Source organism: Gaeumannomyces tritici (genome assembly GCF_000145635.1).
Source record: "Gaeumannomyces tritici R3-111a-1 unplaced genomic scaffold supercont2.3, whole genome shotgun sequence".
In the NCBI taxonomy this organism is placed as follows: Eukaryota; Fungi; Ascomycota; class Sordariomycetes; order Magnaporthales; family Magnaporthaceae; genus Gaeumannomyces; species Gaeumannomyces tritici.
Window position 1 is genome coordinate 5,572,365 of NW_008804547.1, and position 20,123 is coordinate 5,592,487.

General features: G+C 58.7%; 7 protein-coding genes across 7 annotated transcripts; 2 read left to right on the plus strand and 5 right to left on the minus strand.

Annotated features, from left to right (window-relative positions):
- Window positions 1–5,039: 5,039 nt before the first annotated feature.
- GGTG_06984 (hypothetical protein) lies at window positions 5,040–5,851 on the minus strand (the record flags this gene model as incomplete). Its single annotated transcript, XM_009224806.1, has 2 exons — window positions 5,040–5,433; window positions 5,705–5,851. The coding sequence occupies 2 exons, from the start codon at window positions 5,849–5,851 to the stop codon at window positions 5,401–5,403; spliced, it is 180 nt and encodes a 59-aa protein (XP_009223070.1). The 3' UTR covers window positions 5,040–5,400.
- A 795-nt stretch (window positions 5,852–6,646) lies between these two features.
- On the minus strand, window positions 6,647–7,074 carry GGTG_06985 (hypothetical protein; the record flags this gene model as incomplete). Its single annotated transcript, XM_009224807.1, has 1 exon — window positions 6,647–7,074. One exon carries the CDS (start codon window positions 7,072–7,074, stop codon window positions 6,700–6,702), a length of 375 nt encoding a protein of 124 aa, XP_009223071.1. The 3' UTR covers window positions 6,647–6,699.
- Window positions 7,075–8,589: 1,515 nt separating this feature from the next.
- Window positions 8,590–11,461, minus strand: GGTG_06986 (hypothetical protein). The gene is made up of 4 exons (XM_009224808.1): window positions 11,299–11,461; window positions 9,828–11,221; window positions 9,649–9,702; window positions 8,590–9,536 (listed from the first exon to the last, which is right to left on the minus strand). The coding sequence occupies exons 2-4, from the start codon at window positions 9,939–9,941 to the stop codon at window positions 8,979–8,981; spliced, it is 726 nt and encodes a 241-aa protein (XP_009223072.1). The 5' UTR covers window positions 9,942–11,221; window positions 11,299–11,461; the 3' UTR covers window positions 8,590–8,978.
- On the plus strand, window positions 11,010–11,749 carry GGTG_06987 (hypothetical protein; the record flags this gene model as incomplete). Its single annotated transcript, XM_009224809.1, has 2 exons — window positions 11,010–11,098; window positions 11,371–11,749. 2 exons carry the CDS (start codon window positions 11,010–11,012, stop codon window positions 11,747–11,749), a joined length of 468 nt encoding a protein of 155 aa, XP_009223073.1.
- Window positions 11,750–12,842: 1,093 nt separating this feature from the next.
- On the minus strand, window positions 12,843–15,092 carry GGTG_06988 (N-acetylglucosamine-6-phosphate deacetylase). The gene is made up of 2 exons (XM_009224810.1): window positions 13,387–15,092; window positions 12,843–13,268 (listed from the first exon to the last, which is right to left on the minus strand). The coding sequence occupies exons 1-2, from the start codon at window positions 14,436–14,438 to the stop codon at window positions 12,971–12,973; spliced, it is 1,350 nt and encodes a 449-aa protein (XP_009223074.1). The 5' UTR covers window positions 14,439–15,092; the 3' UTR covers window positions 12,843–12,970.
- A 383-nt stretch (window positions 15,093–15,475) lies between these two features.
- On the plus strand, window positions 15,476–19,288 carry GGTG_06989 (beta-hexosaminidase). The gene is made up of 5 exons (XM_009224811.1): window positions 15,476–15,689; window positions 15,839–15,957; window positions 16,129–17,406; window positions 17,520–18,892; window positions 18,963–19,288. The coding sequence occupies exons 1-5, from the start codon at window positions 15,634–15,636 to the stop codon at window positions 18,981–18,983; spliced, it is 2,847 nt and encodes a 948-aa protein (XP_009223075.1). The 5' UTR covers window positions 15,476–15,633; the 3' UTR covers window positions 18,984–19,288.
- A 125-nt stretch (window positions 19,289–19,413) lies between these two features.
- GGTG_06990 (hypothetical protein) lies at window positions 19,414–20,062 on the minus strand. Its single transcript, XM_009224812.1, has one exon. The coding sequence runs from the start codon at window positions 20,057–20,059 to the stop codon at window positions 19,616–19,618; it is 444 nt and encodes a 147-aa protein (XP_009223076.1). The 5' UTR covers window positions 20,060–20,062; the 3' UTR covers window positions 19,414–19,615.
- Window positions 20,063–20,123: the final 61 nt, after the last annotated feature.

Sequence of the window (20,123 nt, forward strand, 5' to 3'; positions counted from 1 at the left end):
GAGTCGTGCGCTCCTGTCAGGGGAAAGAGAAACAAAAAAGGGGATTGGATGTTGACTGGTAGCCCGGGACTCACCCGTCCAAAAAAAAAAAAAAATAAAAAAAAGGCAATCTCTTACGACGCGACCCAGGCGGCCGTGGTGTGCTAGAGCGCTCTTTTCTCTCTCTCCCGGGCCTGGGCATCAAGCAGCAAGCGGGCCCCTCGTCGTCGAACCGGACTTTTGACAAGTTCGGTTCGCGTCTTTGCGCTGGGCTTGTTGGGCGCCGCCCATTGGCCCAGCAAGACCAGTTCGGTCACAATCCCGCTCCCCCCGCTGGGAGGGTCCAAACCTGCAAGGATGCCCGTTCGCCTCTCGTGTTGCTCACTCTCTCTTCTTTCTCTTCTTCTTCGTCGTCCTTCTCTCTCTCTCTTCTCTTGTTGGACTAAGGAGCGGCCTCTGCCACTGACAGGTGCCCCAACACACCCCCTCCCCCCTGTCCTCTTGCCTTGCTGGGCCCCCTGCACCTCTCCCCCCGGGCGCTGTGTGTACTTCGATAAGGCCTTTTGCTTCGCTTCTACTTCCTTCTGTTCGATTCTCCCATGATGCTCTCTAAAGTGCCACACGGTATTAGTCCAACACCATGGACGCTTGATTCGCAGGCGAGGGTCTCTCTCTCCCCACAAGATCGTACCGGCGGTCACATTTCATAAGTCGTCTGGATAGTTTGTGAGATCGGTTAAGACGGTATTAGCGGCGTGGGTGTGTGGGCCATCTTACAAAGGTAAAGACCAGGGGATTGTATCACCGATGCCTTCTCTGCACGCGCTGTCCCTCGTGGCAAAAGGGGACCCATATCGGCTCCCGACACTGCATCTGAAGGCCGAGTCGAGGCTCGGTAGGCGGAGAGTAGAGCACCCGGGAGCCTGTCAGCACAGACGCATGAGCCAACGTCCTTGTCAGCGACTGAGCAAGAGACAGACCGGGCCACGCCAAGTGTGGCTGGCAATTTCTATCCCGCCCGCGGCCGCGCTAGCCAGAGTAACGTCGCTGCAACTCTTTTTGTTGTTCCTTTTTTTCTCTTTTTTTTCGCTTTTTTTTGGGGGTCCAGATGAAATGGCAAAGTTCCAATTGCGACGGTAGTACTTCCCTTTGTGGCAGGTCGTACATAGAAACCGAGTTACGGCAGCCAAGCCTTCTGAGTCCTGTCTAGCGTCTGCTCCAAAATCATCTGCTCGGTTCTCCTTGCTTCTTCATTCGTCTCCCTGCTGCCATTGGTTAGTGCATGATATGACATGAGTTTCTTCTCACCCAAGTCGGGATGCCTAAGCCCATGGCGGGATCAACAGTGGGAGAGATGATGTACGGGGGAGAGTTAGGGCTGGCCGGCTAGGAGCCTTCGATGGGCATGGGCGAGCCAGGGATGCCAGGATCGACAGGGCGGGAGTGGGGGAGACGACTGGCGGCCGACGATCCCTAATGGAGTGGGAGGGACAGCGGGCAAAAAGAAAAAGAGCTAGAACGCACCTCCGAGCCCATTCCCCTCTGCGTCGGACTGCTTGCCCGGGCTGCTCAGTGATCAGCTGGCGACTTCCCACGGGCTGCCGGCTGCAAGGGGGTGCAGAGGGAACTAGTGAGCCCACGCGCCAGGTCGCGCATTGCTGACGGGACTGCGTCTCCATCATACTGTCTTGTCACCAAGGGGAATGACAAGGAGCAGCAGCATGTGAACGCTCAAGGAGAGAGGGAGGGAAGCTGTTCGGACGTGATCCCGCTGATGGAGCGTCGCACCAGTCCTCCAGAGCCCTCCACGGACTCTGAGGGGTGCCAGCACCAACATCGACCAGAAGGGCCGGCAGGCAACTGCCAGGTTGACCTCCCCCCCAGTCATGCCCGACAACAAACCAGAGCAAATCCAGCCCGCCTGTCCCAATCAGGATCCCCAAGGCTCATGGATATGTGTACCTTTTGGGGTGGGAGGCAGTGTGGGCCGCCCCGGCTGGAGTGCCATTTTGTCCCATATCATGCCGCCCTGCCCATGGGGGGCTCCGTGTACCATCTATATTGGCACGGGGCTGTGCGCTGGCCGGCCGGCTGACTGGCTTCCTCCATCCCACAAGGCAAGACATAGGGCGCGGGCTCGCGGCACAAGGGCCCCCCCTCTGCAGGCGGAGCGGGGGAGGGAAAGAGAAGGCGTTTTTGCCAGCCGGCGATGATGAAGGAGAGCCCCTCCTCGGCCGTCGCAGCAGTCTCAAAAAACACGGATGTTAGGTGGAGCCATGAGAGAGAGAGAGAGAGAGAGAGAGAGAGAGAGAGAGAGAGAGAGAGAGAGAGAGAGAGAGAGGCCGTTACTCGACGCACGACCTGCGCCTCTCCCGTCTCCCCCACCAGCGGCTTGTTGCCTTTTCGTGGAGAGGGGGGCTTTTGTGATAGGTCGCCCTGAGCCAGTCCGCATGGGGCAAGAAAAAACGGGTTGGGTTGCTGGCCTTTGTCGTCGCGTCGCTTTCCTGGCGTTCGGCTCCCGCTGCTAGAGGCTAGTGTGGTGCGTTGTGGCGCTAGGGAAAGTGAGCGACAGACCAAGGATATGTCAGGCAAAGGAAGAAAAGGGCGAGCTGAGGGAAATCAGACTTTTGGCTAGAAACAAACGCCTGTCCGGGCTGAGGAGCCCCGCGAGCCGGCGCCCATCCTATATAGCTGACCGAATCAGAGTTTCGCTAAGACGTCTGATTGGGAGGCTAATCAAGGAGCCTACGAACTGCTATCCCTATATACTGATAGGGGCCCCTTTGCCCCTGATTCCTCCTGCTCGTGTCTCTGCTTTTGTCTGAAACCGACAGCACCCATCGCTCGATGTATCAAGCCCAGATCTCCCGTACATGGATCGCCGTCTCCCTGACAAAAGGCTTGTCGTGTCGCGAAACGGGTGTTGATGGGCCTTCTCGTATTTTTGCTCTCGAAAACCTCGCGACACCCGTGCACACGACACCCACCGTCAGTCACGCTTCGGCGGGCTGACGCGGCGGGCTGGCCCCTGGGCGTCCGGCTGAGGTCGGCAGTCAGTAGAGCATGGGGGGGGCTGGGATGTTGATCCGCAGCACGCGTTCGGGATCCTCGGGCCGGTAGTCGGGTGTGTGTGCAAGGGCCAGGGGTCGTGGCCGGCCGGCCGGCCTTGCCCTCCCGACCACTGCCGTTAGCATCACTTGACACGCCCGTGCGCGCCAAAAACGCACACAAGAACGGCGCCAGCGGGCTTCTACAAGGGCCCGGAGCTAGCTGTTGATTCTGTTGTAACTTCACCCTTTTTCTCAGGCTTTTGCCTTTTTGGCGGCGCGCTGAGGTCATGACAGACTGGGGTGATGATGGACCAAGCGAGCGATACCATTCCCTTTCTGGGAGGTTCCGAATCTAGCGCTTTTGGCCACCAGGACCAATCTAGACAAGTCCTAATGCGTCGTGCCGTGCCAGGCACGCCAGGCTTCCCCCAGACGCCCCCTTTCTCGGAGTCTTTTTTTGGCTTTTTCTTTCTCTCTTCTTCCGTCAGAACGCAAGACAGCGCCGGCGCGTGTCATGGAGACCATCAGAATCCATGCCATCTGCAATTTTGCCTTCTCTTTTCGTGCTAGTGTCCGGAAGCCTTGTCCTGGTCACAGCCAATATCAGCGTCCCGATTTGGGTCAGGGCCCAATGTGTCTGCTGCGTCTTTACGAGACCAAACCGGAAGCTGTAGACGCGGACTAGGCTCATGCTTGATGCAGGGGATACGTGCAGAAAACGATTACGTATAGCTGTGTGAATTTAGGTGCCGATTGCTGCGGACAACAAGCCGAGCGTATAAACCATGAATACAACACATTGTCCCGGACATGCAAACATGCATAAATCCATTCATGGGGAGAAAAAAAGAGACAACTGTCAGGTGTGCGTACAGGCGCTGTAACCTCGCCACGACGCGCTGCGGCGCGCGCCCACATCGCGTACGCGGTGGCAGGGGTGGGCTGCTCAGTTAAAGTAATATCAGGCGTCTGATAATGGCCGGGTTCAGGATAATACGGGGGTGTCTGGAGAGCTGGCCTGCCCCCCCATGTTTCCGGTTCGGGAGAAAGGCCGAGAAAGCAGCAGGTAGGGAGGAACGGGAGACAATGGCCAGAGAATGATGGGGAGATGAAAGCGAGAAAAAGGACAGATAATCAGTCTCGACAGAGTCCGGATATGGCAACATCACATGTCCCTTTCCCCGACCGGTCCTGGATTCAGACGGGCACATGGCAATGCAGACGCAAAGTGCCACGCGCGCACTCACCCATTCCTCCGTTGCCATTCTTCCTCCCCACCCGTGCCTTGGCCTGCCCGCCCGCCCGTCGCATTGCATTTGACGGCGGCAGCGGTACCAGAGGCCAGACCACGCGCGTGTGCGTGCGCGTGTGCCATGTGTGCACAAATTACGGCCGAGCAGCCACCAGGTGTGCTCCCACCAGCCATGTGCTGCTCCTCCGCCCGTATCTACACCCCTCCCTCCAGGCCCTGCCTGGAGTAGCAAGACCACTTTTGCCTGGTGCTCGTACCTCCCTCCCAGGCTGCCCCGTAGGATGCCTGCCTTATATAACGTGGTGATATCACTCATCCTTTGGCAAGACAACCACACCGAGTGGGGCCGGTCAAGCGATGGACGTCAGGACCCGCCTCGCCGTCCATCGGCACCGTGACTGTCGTGCATGGCAGGCGGGGGGAGGGGGGCGTGATGAGAAGGGACGGAGGGTACGGAGCACAGTCCCGGGAGTCGAGGGCACGGAAGGGGCTTTATTTCTCTCATTATTTCGTTTTTGCGACATGTCTCATTGTTCTGGGGAGGTGTGTGTATGCTTGTGTGCGTGCGCGTGCGTGTGTGACGGGTCTGGGGCCCCTCCCAGGTTGCAGTCTCCCATTATTCCTCTTTCGGGGCGGCTGAAGAGACGAGGGTTCACCCCAGCGTGACATCGTCGGTTGCGGTCTGTCGTCGAAAGAGAGAAAGCTCCGGTCCTGGTCGACGCCCGTCACAGCCGCGATCTGTCCAACGCTAGGCTTGGGCCCGGCTGGACGGGCATCCGCCCTCGCATTGGCCGGCTCGGCTACCATGTTGGTGAGGAGTTCCGGGTAATTAGGTGGCCACTCTTGGATGCTCAAACATCTCGACCTGTTCCACTATCACGAAGCGTTTTCTGCCCCGGCGTTGGAGCTGGTGTTGAGAATGCAACGCTGAGAGCAAGGTAAACTACCGTGATGGCTTGCCGAGAGGGCCGAGGACGCTCGTGGTGTCTTTTAATAGACGCTGCGAGCTCTGGTGCAACTGCATTGTGTCTAGACGAGCTGACGAGCAACCAGGCTTGCAGAGCGGGGGTTCTTGGCTCAGTACGGATGTTTCTGGCGGCTGGCTGCCATTGCCAGCTGTCACGTAGCAACACGTGGCATGAACCAGTAGATCTGCTTACTTGTAGACTTGTGTTGTGTTGATCCGAGCCTTGGGGGTGCATGGCTTGGCCTCACCAGGCGAAAAGGCACTTTACGTGTACGCTTTATACACAAAATAGGTGTTTGGGGTTGTGTTACTTGATTGCGATTAGCTCACTCCAATATGTTGCCGAGTCTCACTAGCCATATAGAGATCAACCTCGACAAGACCAGAAACTTTAAACCTATCGTTTTCAGCAGACGATATGTCTCACTACTTCTGGTCGCCGCGAGGGAGTCGTACCAACAGCTTCGGAGCCTTGTCGACCTCACCGGAGCCACACTCTGGCGACATCAAAGTCACACCCGGCGAGCAATAGTGATCCAGGGTGGTAGGTGTGAAGTCGAGGCCGCCCAACTCCCAGTCCCGCGGAGCTGCAAAATTCCTCATGGTGAGTGAGTATTGATGGCCTAATTTGGTAAACAGTCTTTGATACAACTTTGCTCTAACAAAGGCAGATGATGGGCAATGGAGGCAAGCTAGCGTTGCCTAATTCGGCCAGAGGATTCCAAAGCACGCTCAATAGGGCGAGTGGCAACCTTCGGAAAGGTGACCGGCACTGGGCGCGTGAGGAGAAAAAAAAATAGGAGCACCTCGGGCGGCTCTTGCGGTGGTGTTGGGGCTGCAGGCGGCCGAAAAGGGACACATCAAGGACATTGAGGAGGTGTGGCAACAAAATTGGGGAAGACTGAGCCCTTTTTTTGATGGACAAGGAATACAGTTCGAGAATTGCCTTGCCGCCAGCCCGAACCAGCCACCAGACACCAAACAAGAAACAGTAAAATAACGGCCCAGCAGCGAAGAAACGGTGCAATTTTGACGCGATCAGGATTTGGGTGGCAGCTGTTTGGTGGCGGTGGCAGGGGAGGCAGAGGAGGCGGGCATGTATTGGAGCACACAGAGCATCATTGGTGCTGGGATTGACGTGAACATGGGGGCGCTGTCCGGCAGTCGATTTTGTTGATTGGCCCGAAATCCCTGCACGCACGCGATGTCACGACGGCACGTAGGTGGGGCTGGTTCGCTGCAAAGCATGGGCCTTCCCTGCCAACGGCTTTTGCCCAGCTCCTTCCTCACTGGAGGATGCGAGGGTGCCTCCTTCCCACAACGTCGACGAGGAGCGGTGGTACATCAAGTCATGGCCTCCATGGCAGGGCCCCGCGTGGTTAATTGCCTGCATCACACCCCCATTGTACGTTCGTGTTGGGCCTCCACACTCACCTCTTGCTCCAAAATGCCTAAGCGAGCGAGCAAACAGCCGTCGCCAATGCAGCCCGTCGTGCGGAGAAGGGCACACACGCAGTTCTCGCTCCCTTCTCTGCCAACCACTCTTTCCTGCTTGCTCCCAGTGAAACCTCGGCGTGGTGGAATTGCGAATTGCCCATTGGGTTGCAACCATGATTTGCCTCGAATCCTCCCAGAGCAGACCTGAAGCGGGCTAGACGATGGGTCAGGCCTCTACCAGAGTCGAGGTCGGCCGAGTTCCGTACCTGGCTCCTTCGAACCATGGGAAGCCCTTCCTCTCCCTCATCCTCCTCTTGGGCACCTGCATCAAGGCTGCTTTTACCCGTCGCTTCCCCAATATCCCCTCCTCCCCGCTTCCCCTCTCCCATGTGCCAGAGTCGAGGTCGGCGGCGGCGTGTCCGTTTGGTCTGCATGCCTCTAGGCGCATGTACTGTACCTTGTCCCCCGCTACCCACCCACATCCAGGCCTCTCCTCCGTCTCGGAAGGCAGCCGAAAGTATCCGAGGGCTGTGGCTTTGTGCACACATCAAGGGTAGATTGCCGTCCCGGTTGGGCCGCATGGACGGGTCGCAGACAAAAAAAAAAACATTCCGCACGCGGGGTGTTGGGTCACGTCTTGTCCCCCCCCCTCGTGCTGCCTGCTGCATTGCATATGCGCTGTAGAGCCAATGGATGGCGGGGGAGGTCATTGTCCCAATTAGGTGCCTCAGTAGCCCGTGCTTGGGGTTGCGGCAGTGGGTGGCCTGATGGGTGGGGAAGGGGTCTTGACTGGCTGGCGCTGGGGCTTTCCCACTTGGAGCTGAATCGAATCCCGCCATCCAAATCCCGATTTGATTTTATTCAACATTCCATCCAAATGTCCGCGTTTGGTTGCAACCGTCACAAACCCGACTTTTGTGCTGCTATTGCCTGTCTGTCTTCCTGGTTGCCTCGCTTCTGCAATACAGTCCGTCACCGCCAGCCGGCTTCGGTCGAGACCCCGTGGGGCTGCCCATCTCGCACAGGTCCATCGTTCATTTCGTCGCCCTTCGCCGCTTTTCTCTCCTGCCAACACTCCCACCCACCCCCACACTCCCCCCAAGGACACCCCGGTGCAAATCTCGGGCGTCATGACGAATCAAGAAATCGTTTTGTGCATCTGTTCATCCAGAGCGGGGGGTTGGAGGGAATGGCTACGCTTCATAATTAGCCAAGACGAGCCTTGTCCATCTGACGCTTCCAAACAGAGTCTCTTCTCCGCCTCCATCTCGCCATGTCCCGAGCAGCCCTCAGGGCGGCAACTGACCCGGGTCGGCAGAGGATGTGGAGCTACGTAGCCGTTTGTGGTTTCCTTTCCTTCAGCGTCGTTTCTGTCATGGAGGATGCCTGCCGCCGGTGGTGTGGTATCGCATCCTTTCTCACGTTTTTTTTGTCCTTTTGGCTCTCCAATTATTCCCTCGTCTTGCTTGGCACACATATCGGCCGCCGATACCGGATCAAGCCATACTAAGTCTAGGTAGAGAGACAACCAGGCTTGCCCAAGCCAGTGGTAGCTTTCCATGTCAAGGCCATTGAGACTTTGTTTGTTTCAACAAGACCCGCACTCCTGCCTGGGTTCTGAACTCCATTGTCCGATATATAGCGGTAATATGGGGCAGGCCTACTGAGCCATGGGAATGGAATCTTGGACATGGAACAAGGGGTGCAGGGTTCTTGATCTCTATTCCTGTCCTTGCCGGCACCAGTCTCGGTGCCAGCTTCCGGGAGTCTGGCCGGGGGGAAACCTTGGCCTAACCAGATGTCGGTACGGGGGCCACTGTTTCGAATAAACTCTGAAGATGCACACCGCCTTTGCTGCCCAAAAGAAGCCCCACGTACACATGTCAACCCCAGGGAAATAGGCATATGCTCATCGACTGTTGGATTTTTGACTACAGGTTAAGGAGATATTTACACACGAGTGAGCGTCTGTGATGACTGTCAGCCGGATAAAAGGGGCTAGTGAAAGTAATACGAGCAAGAAAAGAAATGTTGGAAGCAAGAGTCCCGCGAAAGCCGAGAATCGAAAGAGAGAATGTGAGGTTGCTGGTGTCCGCCTGTATCATCTCTGCGACTCTCAACCGCCTCCCTAAACCGGCATCCGCCCTCCTAATCCAAGGACGCCAACTAGCCACCCGTAAAAAGAGGTGCACGCGATGCGAGATCGCTGGTCTCGAGCACGGCTTGACCGTACTCGGGCAGCTCGGCGGGAGGTCGTGGCGGGGCCGGCTTGACGGGCGTCCGGCTTCTCAGCCTACTCGGGCTTGCCCTTGCCCTTGCCCTTACCCTTGCCGTGCTTGCCCTTGCCGTGCTTGCCCTTGCCCTTCTTGCCCTTGCCCTTCTTTCCCTTGCCGTGCTTCTTCTTCTTCTTCTTCTTGTCGGCGTCCTCGACCTCGGCGTCGGCAGCCGGCTCGGGCGTGGCCTCGTCCCTCTCGGCGATGTCGCGGCCGCCAATCTTGAAGATCGGGTCGGGCACCTTGGGCATGTCGGGCTTGGTTGGCATCTCAGGCTTGGTTGGCATCTTAGGCATCTCAGGCTTCTCGGGCTTGGTTGGCATCTCAGGCTTGGTTGGCACCTTAGGCATCTCAGGCTTCTCGGGCTTGGTTGGCATCTCAGGCTTGGTTGGCTTCTCAGGCTTCTCAGGCTTCTCAGGCTTGCTGGGCTTCTCGGGCTTCCCGGGCTTTCCGGGCTTACCCTTGCCGTGCTTGCCCTTGCCGTGCTTCTTTCCCTTTCCCTTCTTCCCCTTCTTCTTCTTCTTCTTGTCCGCATCCTCGATCTCAGTCTCGTCGCGCTCAACCAGCTCCTCGCTCATCTAGTCGTGCTGTTAGCATGCCATTCGAGCAGCAAGCAAAGGAACAGCCGAAGGGTCGCAGATACGGCGACACGGCAGATACCGGCGAACGTAGAACATGTGGGTTACCTACCGAGACGGCGACCGGGCTCGAGACGGCGGGGACCGCCATGACGGCCAGAGCTCCCTGCGCGAGGAGAGGGCATGTTAGTTTGCGGTTCAGAATCCGGGGATTGACGCCGTCACTCCTCGTGGCAACGACAACAGACTCAAGCTACCCCTCGTGTCGGAGCGAAGCCGGGAACAACATACGACATAGCGGACGAGGCCGGCGGGCCCGTTGGCGGCCGGCAGGTTCAGCGAGGCGACCGAGGAGGTGGCGAGCAGGCCCGTGAGGACCAGCTGCAGGAAGCTTGGGGTCTGCATGGCGGGCAGTTCCGGTAAGACCGTGTGTGCCTTGTGTGACTTGACTGGTTGGGGGAGAGCAGAAGAAGCTGGGAACTTCTCGGAACAAAGGGCGAAGGAGGCGAGTAGGAGATCACCAGAGCGGCCTGAGGAGAGGGCTATTGAGATTGAGCATTTGTCGCGCCGTCGTCGGCTTTATATAGGCCAAGTCATATCGAAGAAGAGGAAAGAAGATGTGTAGAAATCTCCGGATCGGCGTCTCTTCCATCCCCATGCCCGTTGCCGGTCTCGCAAAAACCTCGCAAGACCTCCCAAAAACGCGTACGTCGCGGGCCGCCCAGGTCGGGCTAGATCGATAGCATCTTGCAACGCAATATGGATAAAGACGATGTTTGCATGGGGGACGGCCTCGAAAGCTGGCGGGAGTGGCACACCGGCTTGCGGGGCACGAGGGGTTCGTCGTTCTGAATGTATTGCACAGATGGCGAGCGAACCGCCCGGCTGCAGGCACTCTAGAGGGCGATGGCAAGCTGCATTGCATCCGTTGTCCTGGGCGCCAGCGACCCGGGTGAAGTGAGGGCGATGCGGGGAGGTAGCGGCGAGCTGGAGATGATGGCATGGTACATGAGGGCTATATGGAATATAGAGTCTGTTGCATTGGGTATTTCGGGGCAGGGCGGCATGGATATTGCACCTTCCGGGCGGATATAGGGTCGAGCTCCAAGTACCGTCGGAATGTGGGAGCCCACACGCGCCCGTGTGCTCTCGGTAGGCGATTGGAAGTGATGGGAGCATCACTTGTAGTTCACTCTTAGACTAAGCAGTCGGGCCTTGTCAGTATTCCTTAGCTAGCTTTCAAGCAGTGTATAAGCGGGAGTCTGTCTTGCGGCCTTTGACTGCAGTCCTCGAAAATGGTGGGTGTGGTACAGACGACTGCTTACGCGTGGCCGAATATCGAGACTCTGCAGGACGCGATGGCGATGCCGCCATTTGAGTGCGGGATTAGATCATTCATATCTCGCCGGCGCGTGAGAGAGTGCACCAGCTCCTTTGGATGATAGCGCGGCTAATACCAGAAATTGCGAAGCCATGATGAGCAAGCCCAGCGTTCGCAGGTGTGCGATTCGCCCTGGCCGCCCGAGCACTGGGCCGCAGCCGCATCGACGATGCAGAGAGGGGTAGGTATGTGGCTGGTGTTCCTGCACGTCTCAACCGACGGCTTTGCCCGACAGGGGCGATAGATGGTGTCGTATCTGACCGATCGCCAGAGGGGTTGACAGAGAAGAAGGCAGACTGGCTGGCTGCAGCGGCCGAGTATGGGTATTTTCAGATCAGGAAAATGACCGACGGAAAGAAAACCTGGGGCTTCCACACTCACCAGGGGCAGTCATGTAAGGGGCCCATCGCCCATATGCCGCGCGCCTTCGCCAGGAACTGAAGTCTATTTTAGCTCTGCCCTGCCTCGGCGGCCTCTGGGTGGCACCTCACGGCTTCCCCACGCCGCTTCCAACCCGCTACTGAACCTGGGTGCCGGCCCGGAGACCAAGCACTCGCTTGACGGAATGGACTGGGCAGTCCGGTTGGGCTCCAACCAAGGGCCTGTTCCTGACCCGCCGCACCTAGCGATAGAGCTGGACTGCCGAGTATCTGCCCTGGAAGTTGCAACGGGGGTCGCATTCGCTCTGGGGCCAGTCACCGAGCCTCTGGTGCAGCTGTGCTGGGGGAGGAACAACAAGCGAGTGGGCCTCTGTGAAATCAGCCGGCGGCATGCAGCGTCTGCCGTCCAGGTGCCGGCGGGCGGCCGCTGCGTCGGGAAATATGGAGAATAGTGGCAAGCCAAGGGGATATGCGCTTCCACTCTTGGCGGCTCCCCGGCCTGTCCTTGGTGGAAAAGATTCGAGGAAGCCCAGAGTAGAGTTGAGCCGGGGCCTTGGATGAAATGTGGGGAGGCTAGGATTCCCCAACCCATATTGACCCCGGGTATATATCTGCCCGACAGTAGCTCGAGCCGCACCTCCATGGCCAGGGGGGTTTGGCCTCTCACGCGGAGGCGCCGTGCCGGCGCCGGCTTCCAAGCCCGTCTGTCCCGACCTATTGTGATTTTCCCGAAAGGCCAAGAAACGGAAGTTGGAGTGATGCGCGGACGGCTGTGGTATCAGGGCCTATCCAGGTTGACTTCTTCCAAGGTTGTCATGACGAAGCGCCCGGCCGATGAAAGGTGTTCTCGGGTGTGGATGGCGAATCACCTGCTGAGACCGACGAAGACCGAGGTACGGCGCTCCAAGTAGACGAGAAGTGGTTGACGATTCCATGGTGCGAGGCCTCAGAGCGCGATACTGCATGTGCTATTTTCGTAAACCATGAACCGAATTAATGGTGCTTCCTCGCGAGGAACGTTAGATTACAGAGTCACCATGTCGTGGCAAGATGCGAACCAAGGTCCAGAGCGAGCCCGGTCAACAGGATGGGCCCACGAGTCCGAGCCAGATACTTCCAACTCGGCTCGGTTAGGCTTCGGTGGCGAGGGCCTCGCCCGGTGTTGCATCCTACCAGTGGATTTTACCCAAGCGACGCGGGTACGGATGGCCACCCGGGTTGCTAATTGTTCGTGCAGCCGGGGTGGCCATCACCTGGAGGGGACAACTGGTTTCTAGCCGTACCTGAAACCAGGCTTGGAGCTGAATTGTCTAGAGAGCCCAGGTTAGAGACGACAGGGATCTCTGACCGTCGGCCAACGAGACCCGTTCTCGAGATTGGCTCCAAGCGGAGGCTTACGCAGTGGTAATACTGCAGAGGCAGACCGGGGACTTGGCAGCAGGAAGGGCCGAGCTGCGCACCTTTTGTTTCTCCGATGTCTCTTGGAATGTGGGTCGTCGATACTTTCTAGGCACTCAGCACTCGATAAAACTGCAGCACGGGGGATCGGGAAACAAACCGTGAATGGAATGTATGGCTATGGAGGTTCTCGATTCTAGCAGTGCCAATCTGAAGACAAATGAGAGGTTGCAATATAGAAAAGAAAAGGCTCGCCCAAATGGGGCGCCTATCGCCTACATGTAGGAGTTTGATGAAGACGAGGCGGTTGATGAGCCTGACGAGGATTCTTCTCGGAGGTGCACCCGCGCCCCGAATTTCCAGACCTCGTCAACAACAAGCTGTCGAGAGTCCGGCTGCGTGATCTCGGACAGAACCACGAGATCCGCATCGGCCCCGGGCAGCAGGCTGCCCTTTACCCCCCGCAGCCCCAGGAGGGACGCGGGCGTGGCGGTCACTGCGTTCAGGGCCTGGGGGATGGTGCAGCCGCTCCATGTGAGGAAGTTGGACACGCACTCGATGAGTGTTATGGAGCTGCCCACAATGTCAGTCCACAACGTCAGTGACGGTCGGCATCAAGGATGTCTTGGAAGCGGCGGGTGTGGAGTAGTGTAATTGTTCAGGTGACAGAGCCAAGGTGACAGAGCCATACCTTCCAGCAATAGTTTCTGACCCCTCCAGTTTCAAAACGGAGCCGGTCTTGACAATCTTACTACAGTTGTCGCCATTGGTCCAGTCATAAGTTCCGTCCGGGAGGCCGACAAGGTGCATCGCATCCGTGACTAGGATGAAGCCTTCGGGGTGCGCGTTGAAGGCGATTTTGATGGTGGTTGGGTGCAAGTGGATTCCGTCGGCGATGATGCCAAAGTACGGCCGCGGGAGGCTCTCGGCCATTCCCAGGACGCCGAAGATGCCGGGGTTGCGGTGGTGCAGCGGACGCATGGCATTGAACAGGTGCGTGATCATGGTGGCGCCGGCGGCAACGGCCGTGGAGGCCTGCTCGTACGTGGCCTCGGAGTGGCCGATCGAGTAAATGACCCCTCGCTCGCGCAGCGCTGGGATCAGCTCCGCCATGCGGCCTACCTCGGGAGCGGCGGTGATCATGCGGATCGGAAGCGGCCTTCCCGAGGCTGCCGGCCTGAGGTTTTCCGCGCCGTACATGTCCTCAAGGTCCTCGACGCTCCTGGCCTCTCTCAGAACGTCCACGTTGTGGACGCCGTTCTTGGTCGGGCTGAGGAAGGGGCCCTCGACATGGGCACCGAGGGACTCGGCTCCATCCTCGGCGCGCTGGGGGCCGGCAGGGGGGCCGAGAAAGGGAAGCACGCTGCGGTAGAGCGTGCTCGTCTGGCTCGTGACCGTCGGCACGTAGGATGTGACTCCCGTTGTCGCCAACTCCCTGTTGAGTTGCCTGACCTTCTTCCTGTACTGTGACATGTCGGGAAAGAGTGTGGAGAAATTGAAACCAAACGCGCCGTTGAGCTGGATGTCGATGAGGCCAGCAGACACGATGCGGCCGCCAAGGTCGACGACATGGCTAGGGACGATCAAGTCATCGTAGAAGGCGGCCTGAGGGTGCACGATCTTGCCCGTGACTGAGCTGACCCAGAGGTCTTGGGCGACAAGGCAGTCGCCGAGCACAAGGCGGCAGTTGGTGAACTTGGTGATGCCATTCCCAGAACCCTGCGGTGGGATGGCAGTAGGCATTTTCGGTGTCTTGGCCTTTGGTAGTGCCGGCGGCGGCGGTTACTTTTGTAATGCCAGAATTCTTTCTCTGGTTTCAGTTGGCGTAGGAAACCAAGATAAGGGAATTTTCCAAGCAGACTTGATGCAGGACCTCGGGGCCGGACTGGCTCTGGTCAAAACGAAGGGCATCGTTTCTGTCTGCAAAGGATGGGGGTGGCAGTAGATGAAAGAATGGGCATCCATGAAGGCAGACAATGCAGGCTGGAGTCGTGCCCATCTTTGTCGAGGAGGGACCCTGCTGGAAGCCCGACTCGTCATGGCATCGCAGTGCTCCGAAGCAAGCCGAGAGGTGGATGGACGGGCTCATCCAGGTGTTACTAATGGCAAGACCGATTCCATACAACATGGACAAGAGTGAGGTAAGAGAAACAAAAGCCACCGGACAGCTGCAGTTTGGTGAAACGAGCAGGCTGCACACGCACAGTCGGCAGAAGCACTGTGCGACCAACACAAGTAAATGGTTGCTTTGCTCCAGCCCATACGCACACGCCACCAGACAGATGACAATCGGTGCTGTGCCGCCGTCAACATGGACTGTCAGTGATTCTGCTGTTGGCTGCGGGTTTATGGGGACCTGGCATCTCATCCAGGGACACCATGCAGGACTGGATGGGGATGAGCATAAAGGGCATCTGGCATGTAACGTTTCCCAGGTGGAAGCCAACGTCGTCAGTGTCTCGGATCGAGGCCGAATCGGCACTGGGGTCTCCAGGCTGGGTCGCCAGGCTGTGTCTCCAGACTGTGATGGTGTGCTCAAACTGAGCTAGCTGGAGACTTTAATTGACTCAATGGAGCCCATCAATTGACTGGAGACGCGGCCCTACGGCTCCTAGCAGCGATAAGACGGATGGTGCGGGGCCGTGGGGGCCAATCAGCGGGCCCATACGTGCACGTTCCACCAGCTCGAGCCTCCAAGCGCCGCTCCAGACCCAGACTCGGGCTGATCGCACAGGGGCGAGACATTGCTGACAGCTGGAGCCTGCTCTCCATCTGCAGCACCAGCACCCACACCACAGTGGCTCCCTAGCACACTGTAGTCTGGTCTTGTCTCCTAGCCCAGCAACGTCTCCTCGTAACATGAAGGGTTGCGACAACGTGACAGCCGCTCCAGACAGCCACTCCCGCCCCCGACAAGATCCGACCACGGACCTCGACCATGACGAAGCGAGAAGCCGACGCCGACTTGGACCCACTATGGCAGGACCTTGACTGGTGCGTGCGTAGGTGCTTTGATGGATGCCAGCAGGACCCAGAACTCTTGACTCCATCAGCGATCACGGGCAAGCCCATGAAGCCATCCCCGACCACATCCCACCTCCGCCCAAGAGCTGACCATGTTTCCCGCTGCCCCTCCTCCACAGGGCCATCGGCCAGATGCTGATTATGGGCTGGGATGGCACCGAGGTCACGCCCCAGATCCGTAACCTGATCGAGAACCATCATCTCGGCAGCATTCTCCTGACGGCCAAGAACCTCAAGTGTCTGTCGCGCCGTTTCCCCTGCACGTGACCTGACACGAAGTGACGTGAAAGTCCTCATCTGCCATGACAAGCGTCCACTTTGATGTGTCTCCATCTCGTTGCCTGATGCCAGCAGCATACGCGTGTGTGTTTAGTGTGCTACAGCTGACCTCACTGCGTCTCCTATCCAGCTGCTCATGAGACCTCAAAGCTGGTTCAGGAACTGCAGACCATCGCGCACCAGGCCGGCCATCCTTTCCCGCTTCTGATAGCCCTAGACCAGGAAAATGGCGGCGTCAACAGTCTGTTCGACGAGGACTACATCTGCCAGTTCCCCAGCGCCATGGGCGTGGCCGCTGCCGGAAGCCCCGAACTGGCCTACAACATCGCCAAGGCTACCGCGACCGAGGTTTCAGCTGTCGGAGTCAATCTGATCCTTGGGCCCGTCCTGGATGTCCTCACAAACGCCCGTTACCAGCCCCTGGGCGTCAGAGCGACGAGCGATGACCCTCAGGAGGTTTCCCAGTACGGCATCGCGTCCATGAACGGCTACAAGGACGCCGGTATGGCCACGTGCGGCAAGCACTTCCCCTCGTACGGCTCCCTGGAGTTTCTAGGCTCCAGCCTAGACATCCCCATAATCACCCAGACTCTCGAGGAGTTGAGCCTCAGTGCACTGGTCCCGTTCAGGAATGCCATCGCCACTGGCCGCCTCGACGCCATCTTTGTCGGCGGGTGTGGCATCACGAACCCTTCCATGAACGTCATGCACGCCTGCCTCTCGGACCAGGTCGTTGATGACCTGCTCAGGAATGAGCTGGGTTTCTCTGGCGTCGCAATCTCTGAGTGCCTGGAGATGGAGGCGCTGAGCCACGAGATAGGAGTCAAGGGCGGGACCGTCATGGCGGTCGAGGCAGGGTGCGATCTGATACTGCTCTGCCGCGCCTATGACGTCCAGCTGGAGGCCATTGCGGGCCTGAAGCTCGGCATCGAAAATGGAATACTCACAAAAGACAGGATATTCACCTCTCTCCACCGCGTGTTACGGCTGAAAAAGTCGTGCACGTCTTGGGCTAAGGCCCTCAACCCCCCTGGCCTCTCACTCTTGACGAAAATCCACCCCTCGCACCTGGCCCTGTCGAGGCAAGCGTATGACGACTCCATCACGGTCATGCGAGACAAGGACAAACTCCTTCCCCTGAACGAGTCGATGCACCGGGACGAGGAGCTTCTCCTGCTGACGCCTCTGGTGAAGCCGCTTCCAGCATCTGCCGCTTCCAAGGCGCTTCTCAAGTCCAAGAATATGCAGGAAGTGGCCCCTAACGACCATGACAAGTGGATTCATCAAAAAGAAAGAGGCGCCATAATGACCGGGGAGGGAGTCTTTAGAGAGCTGGGGAGATCTCTCGCGCGAGGACGCCTCGGGAAACTGCTGCACACGTCGTACACCGCAAATGGGCTTAGACCAGGTCAGTTGTATTCTGCGATGCCAGTTCCACCAACTTGGCCACGCCGCGCCGTTGGAGCTGGGCGACTGGAGGGCCGTCCCCGCCATTCAGACCTTCGGCTAACAGATACACAGTTCATGAGAATCTCATAAACAGAGCATCTTCCATCATAATAGTCACGGCCGACGCCAACAGGAATCTTTACCAGGCCGGCTTCACCAAGCACGTGTCGACGCTTTGCGCCATGCTGCGAGCCACGGGCCAGAAGAAGTCGCTGATAGTCGTGGCGGTAAGCTCGCCCTACGACTTTGCGATGGACAAGACGGTGGGCACATATATCTGCACGTACGATTTTACCGAGACGGGCATGAACGCGCTCGTCCGAGCTCTCATGGGCGAGTTCCCACCGCACGGCACATTCCCTGGGACTTTGCGGAAGAGCAAAAAGGTTGTCAAGTCGCGGCAGCGGTGGCTCGTCGAGAACTACGACCACGACAGGGACGGCGCGGAGCTGGACACGCTCATCCAGGCGACGGCGCGGGCCAGCACGCCCAACATGCGCTACCTCGAAAAGACGACGTCGGCGACCTTCGAGCTGTCGAACCCGCGCATCCAGGAGTCGCACTTTGTGGTGCGCAACAGCAGCACGCAGGCGTTGTACGGCTTCTGCGCTACCTACGTCACGCAGGGCGGCGTCGGCATCATCGGCGCCATCTTCGTGGACCCGGCCAAGCGCAACGTCTCGATCGGCAGGTCACTCCAGCGCGGGGCGTTGCGCGAGCTGGTGAAGCGAGGCGTGGGCAGGATCCAGCTCGGCACCTCGCTCCCGGGCGTCTTCCCCGGCATCCCCGTGGATGGGGACGGGGCCGGGACCAGGGCCTGGTTCGCTGGCAGCGGTTGGGACGTGCAGTTCCCCAAGCGACTGACCAACATGGCCATCGCGGACCTGGCGTCGTGGGCGGCGCCCGAGGGTCTCCTCGCCAGCATCCAGCGCGCCAGCATCAGCTTCGACCTGATCCACGGCCACGAGAACGCCGAGTCGGTGCTGGCGCACGTGCAGGCGCACGCCGGCGCCGACGTGTGCGAGCTCTACCGCCTCGCCCTACACGAGACCAAGACGTGCGGCGTCGTGCGCGCAAAGGGCGCCGCCGACGCCATCCTCGGGACCGTCGTCATCTGCAGCCCGGGCAGCGCCCTGGCCACCTACCTGCCCGCCCTGGCCGCCGCCGGCCCGGGCCGGACGGGGGCCCAGAGGTCCGGGAGTTCTGCCCCCGAGTCGGTCGGCGGCATCGTCGCGCCCGTCCTGGCCCACAGCCACCACCACCACGGCGGGCAGGCCGCGCTCGTGCTGCAGGGGCTCGCGCTCATGGGCGTCCGGCAGAACAAGGCGCACCGCTCGTCGCGCAGCGTGCTCAGCTGGGTCCAGGACGAGTTGTACGAGCCCCTGCTCGCCATGAACTTTGAGGCGCTGCAGGCGTTTGAGGAGATTACCAACTCGCCCGATCACGTGAGTCCATGCGATGAGTGAGTGTGTGGATTTGTCGAGGACAATATGCTGACATTTGCTTTTTATCCAGTGGGCTGATTTGTTGGCATGAATTCCGGGTTGACTTTCTGCGTTACTACGTTTCGGTTCCTCTTGTTGAATATCGGAAACGAGGACGGAAGGAGGGTTTGGATTTGGTTTAAAATTTCCATGTTATTTACTTCCTGGTTCTGATGCCTATTTGTTTCTCATTTATACAAACACGCACATGAATGGCCCCGCTTTCCCCGCCAGCTGGGTCTCGAATCGCGTGGCATGCCAAAATAAATATATACGACCATACCCACCGGAATATACAGGATCCCGTCCGTTCTTCCCTAGCCAAACCAGTGAAGGCCTGGGATCCCATTTGCTCTCAAAATCTCCATGTACCAAAACATATGAGGGCCGAACTAGTATTCAGGTGGGTGGCCACTGGGAATCCTCGGTGTTGTATGTTTTTTTTGGTTCCTCTTTTTCCTTTTCCTCATCAAACTCTTTCCGCTTTATAGGTGGCAACCTGCCAAGTCCGCCTGCACTTCAAGAGGGAGTTCCCCGAGCTACACGACCTGAAACGGCGAGGTGCTTGAAGAGAATAGCCGGGCCCGGGTCGGATTTCGGCTATATCCCCCGCCTCTCCCTCCACTTCGGACATGGCTTCTATCTTCGAAATAGGATGACCATAAAGGACCCTATCCTAGCCTCCTAGGCGCCGGCGGCGAGGAGGTCGTCAACGTGCCCGGCCCCCGGTCCAAGACCCCGCTCCACCGCGCCGTCGAGGGCGGATTCTGCTAGGCTGTCAAACTGCTGCTCGACTCCGGCGCCGACCTCTCCGTCGAGGCGAGGCCCCCGGGCGGTGGCGTCGGCGGTGTCGCCACGCCCTACTACATGGCGATGCGGCATCAGGACGAGAGCCTGGCGGAGTGCCTCCTCCGGCCGCGGCCCCGCCTTGGGGACCGCAAGGTCCGGCGGCTGCTCTAAAAGCGCCCGGAGCTGGTGGCGGCGGCGAGTGAGCCGCTTGGCAGCCGGAGGAGCTCGAGCTTCTGAAAAAATGCAGCAGGCCATGCTGAGCTGAGGTCGAGGGGCCAGCCCTCCGTGAAGTACGACGACTGCCTTTGTTGACGTGGGCGTATACTTAAAGTCAGCCATCTCCTCTTCAAAGATCTGTCATTTCTCTCCAACTGTTGGTAGGAGCTACCTAGGTATCTAAGGG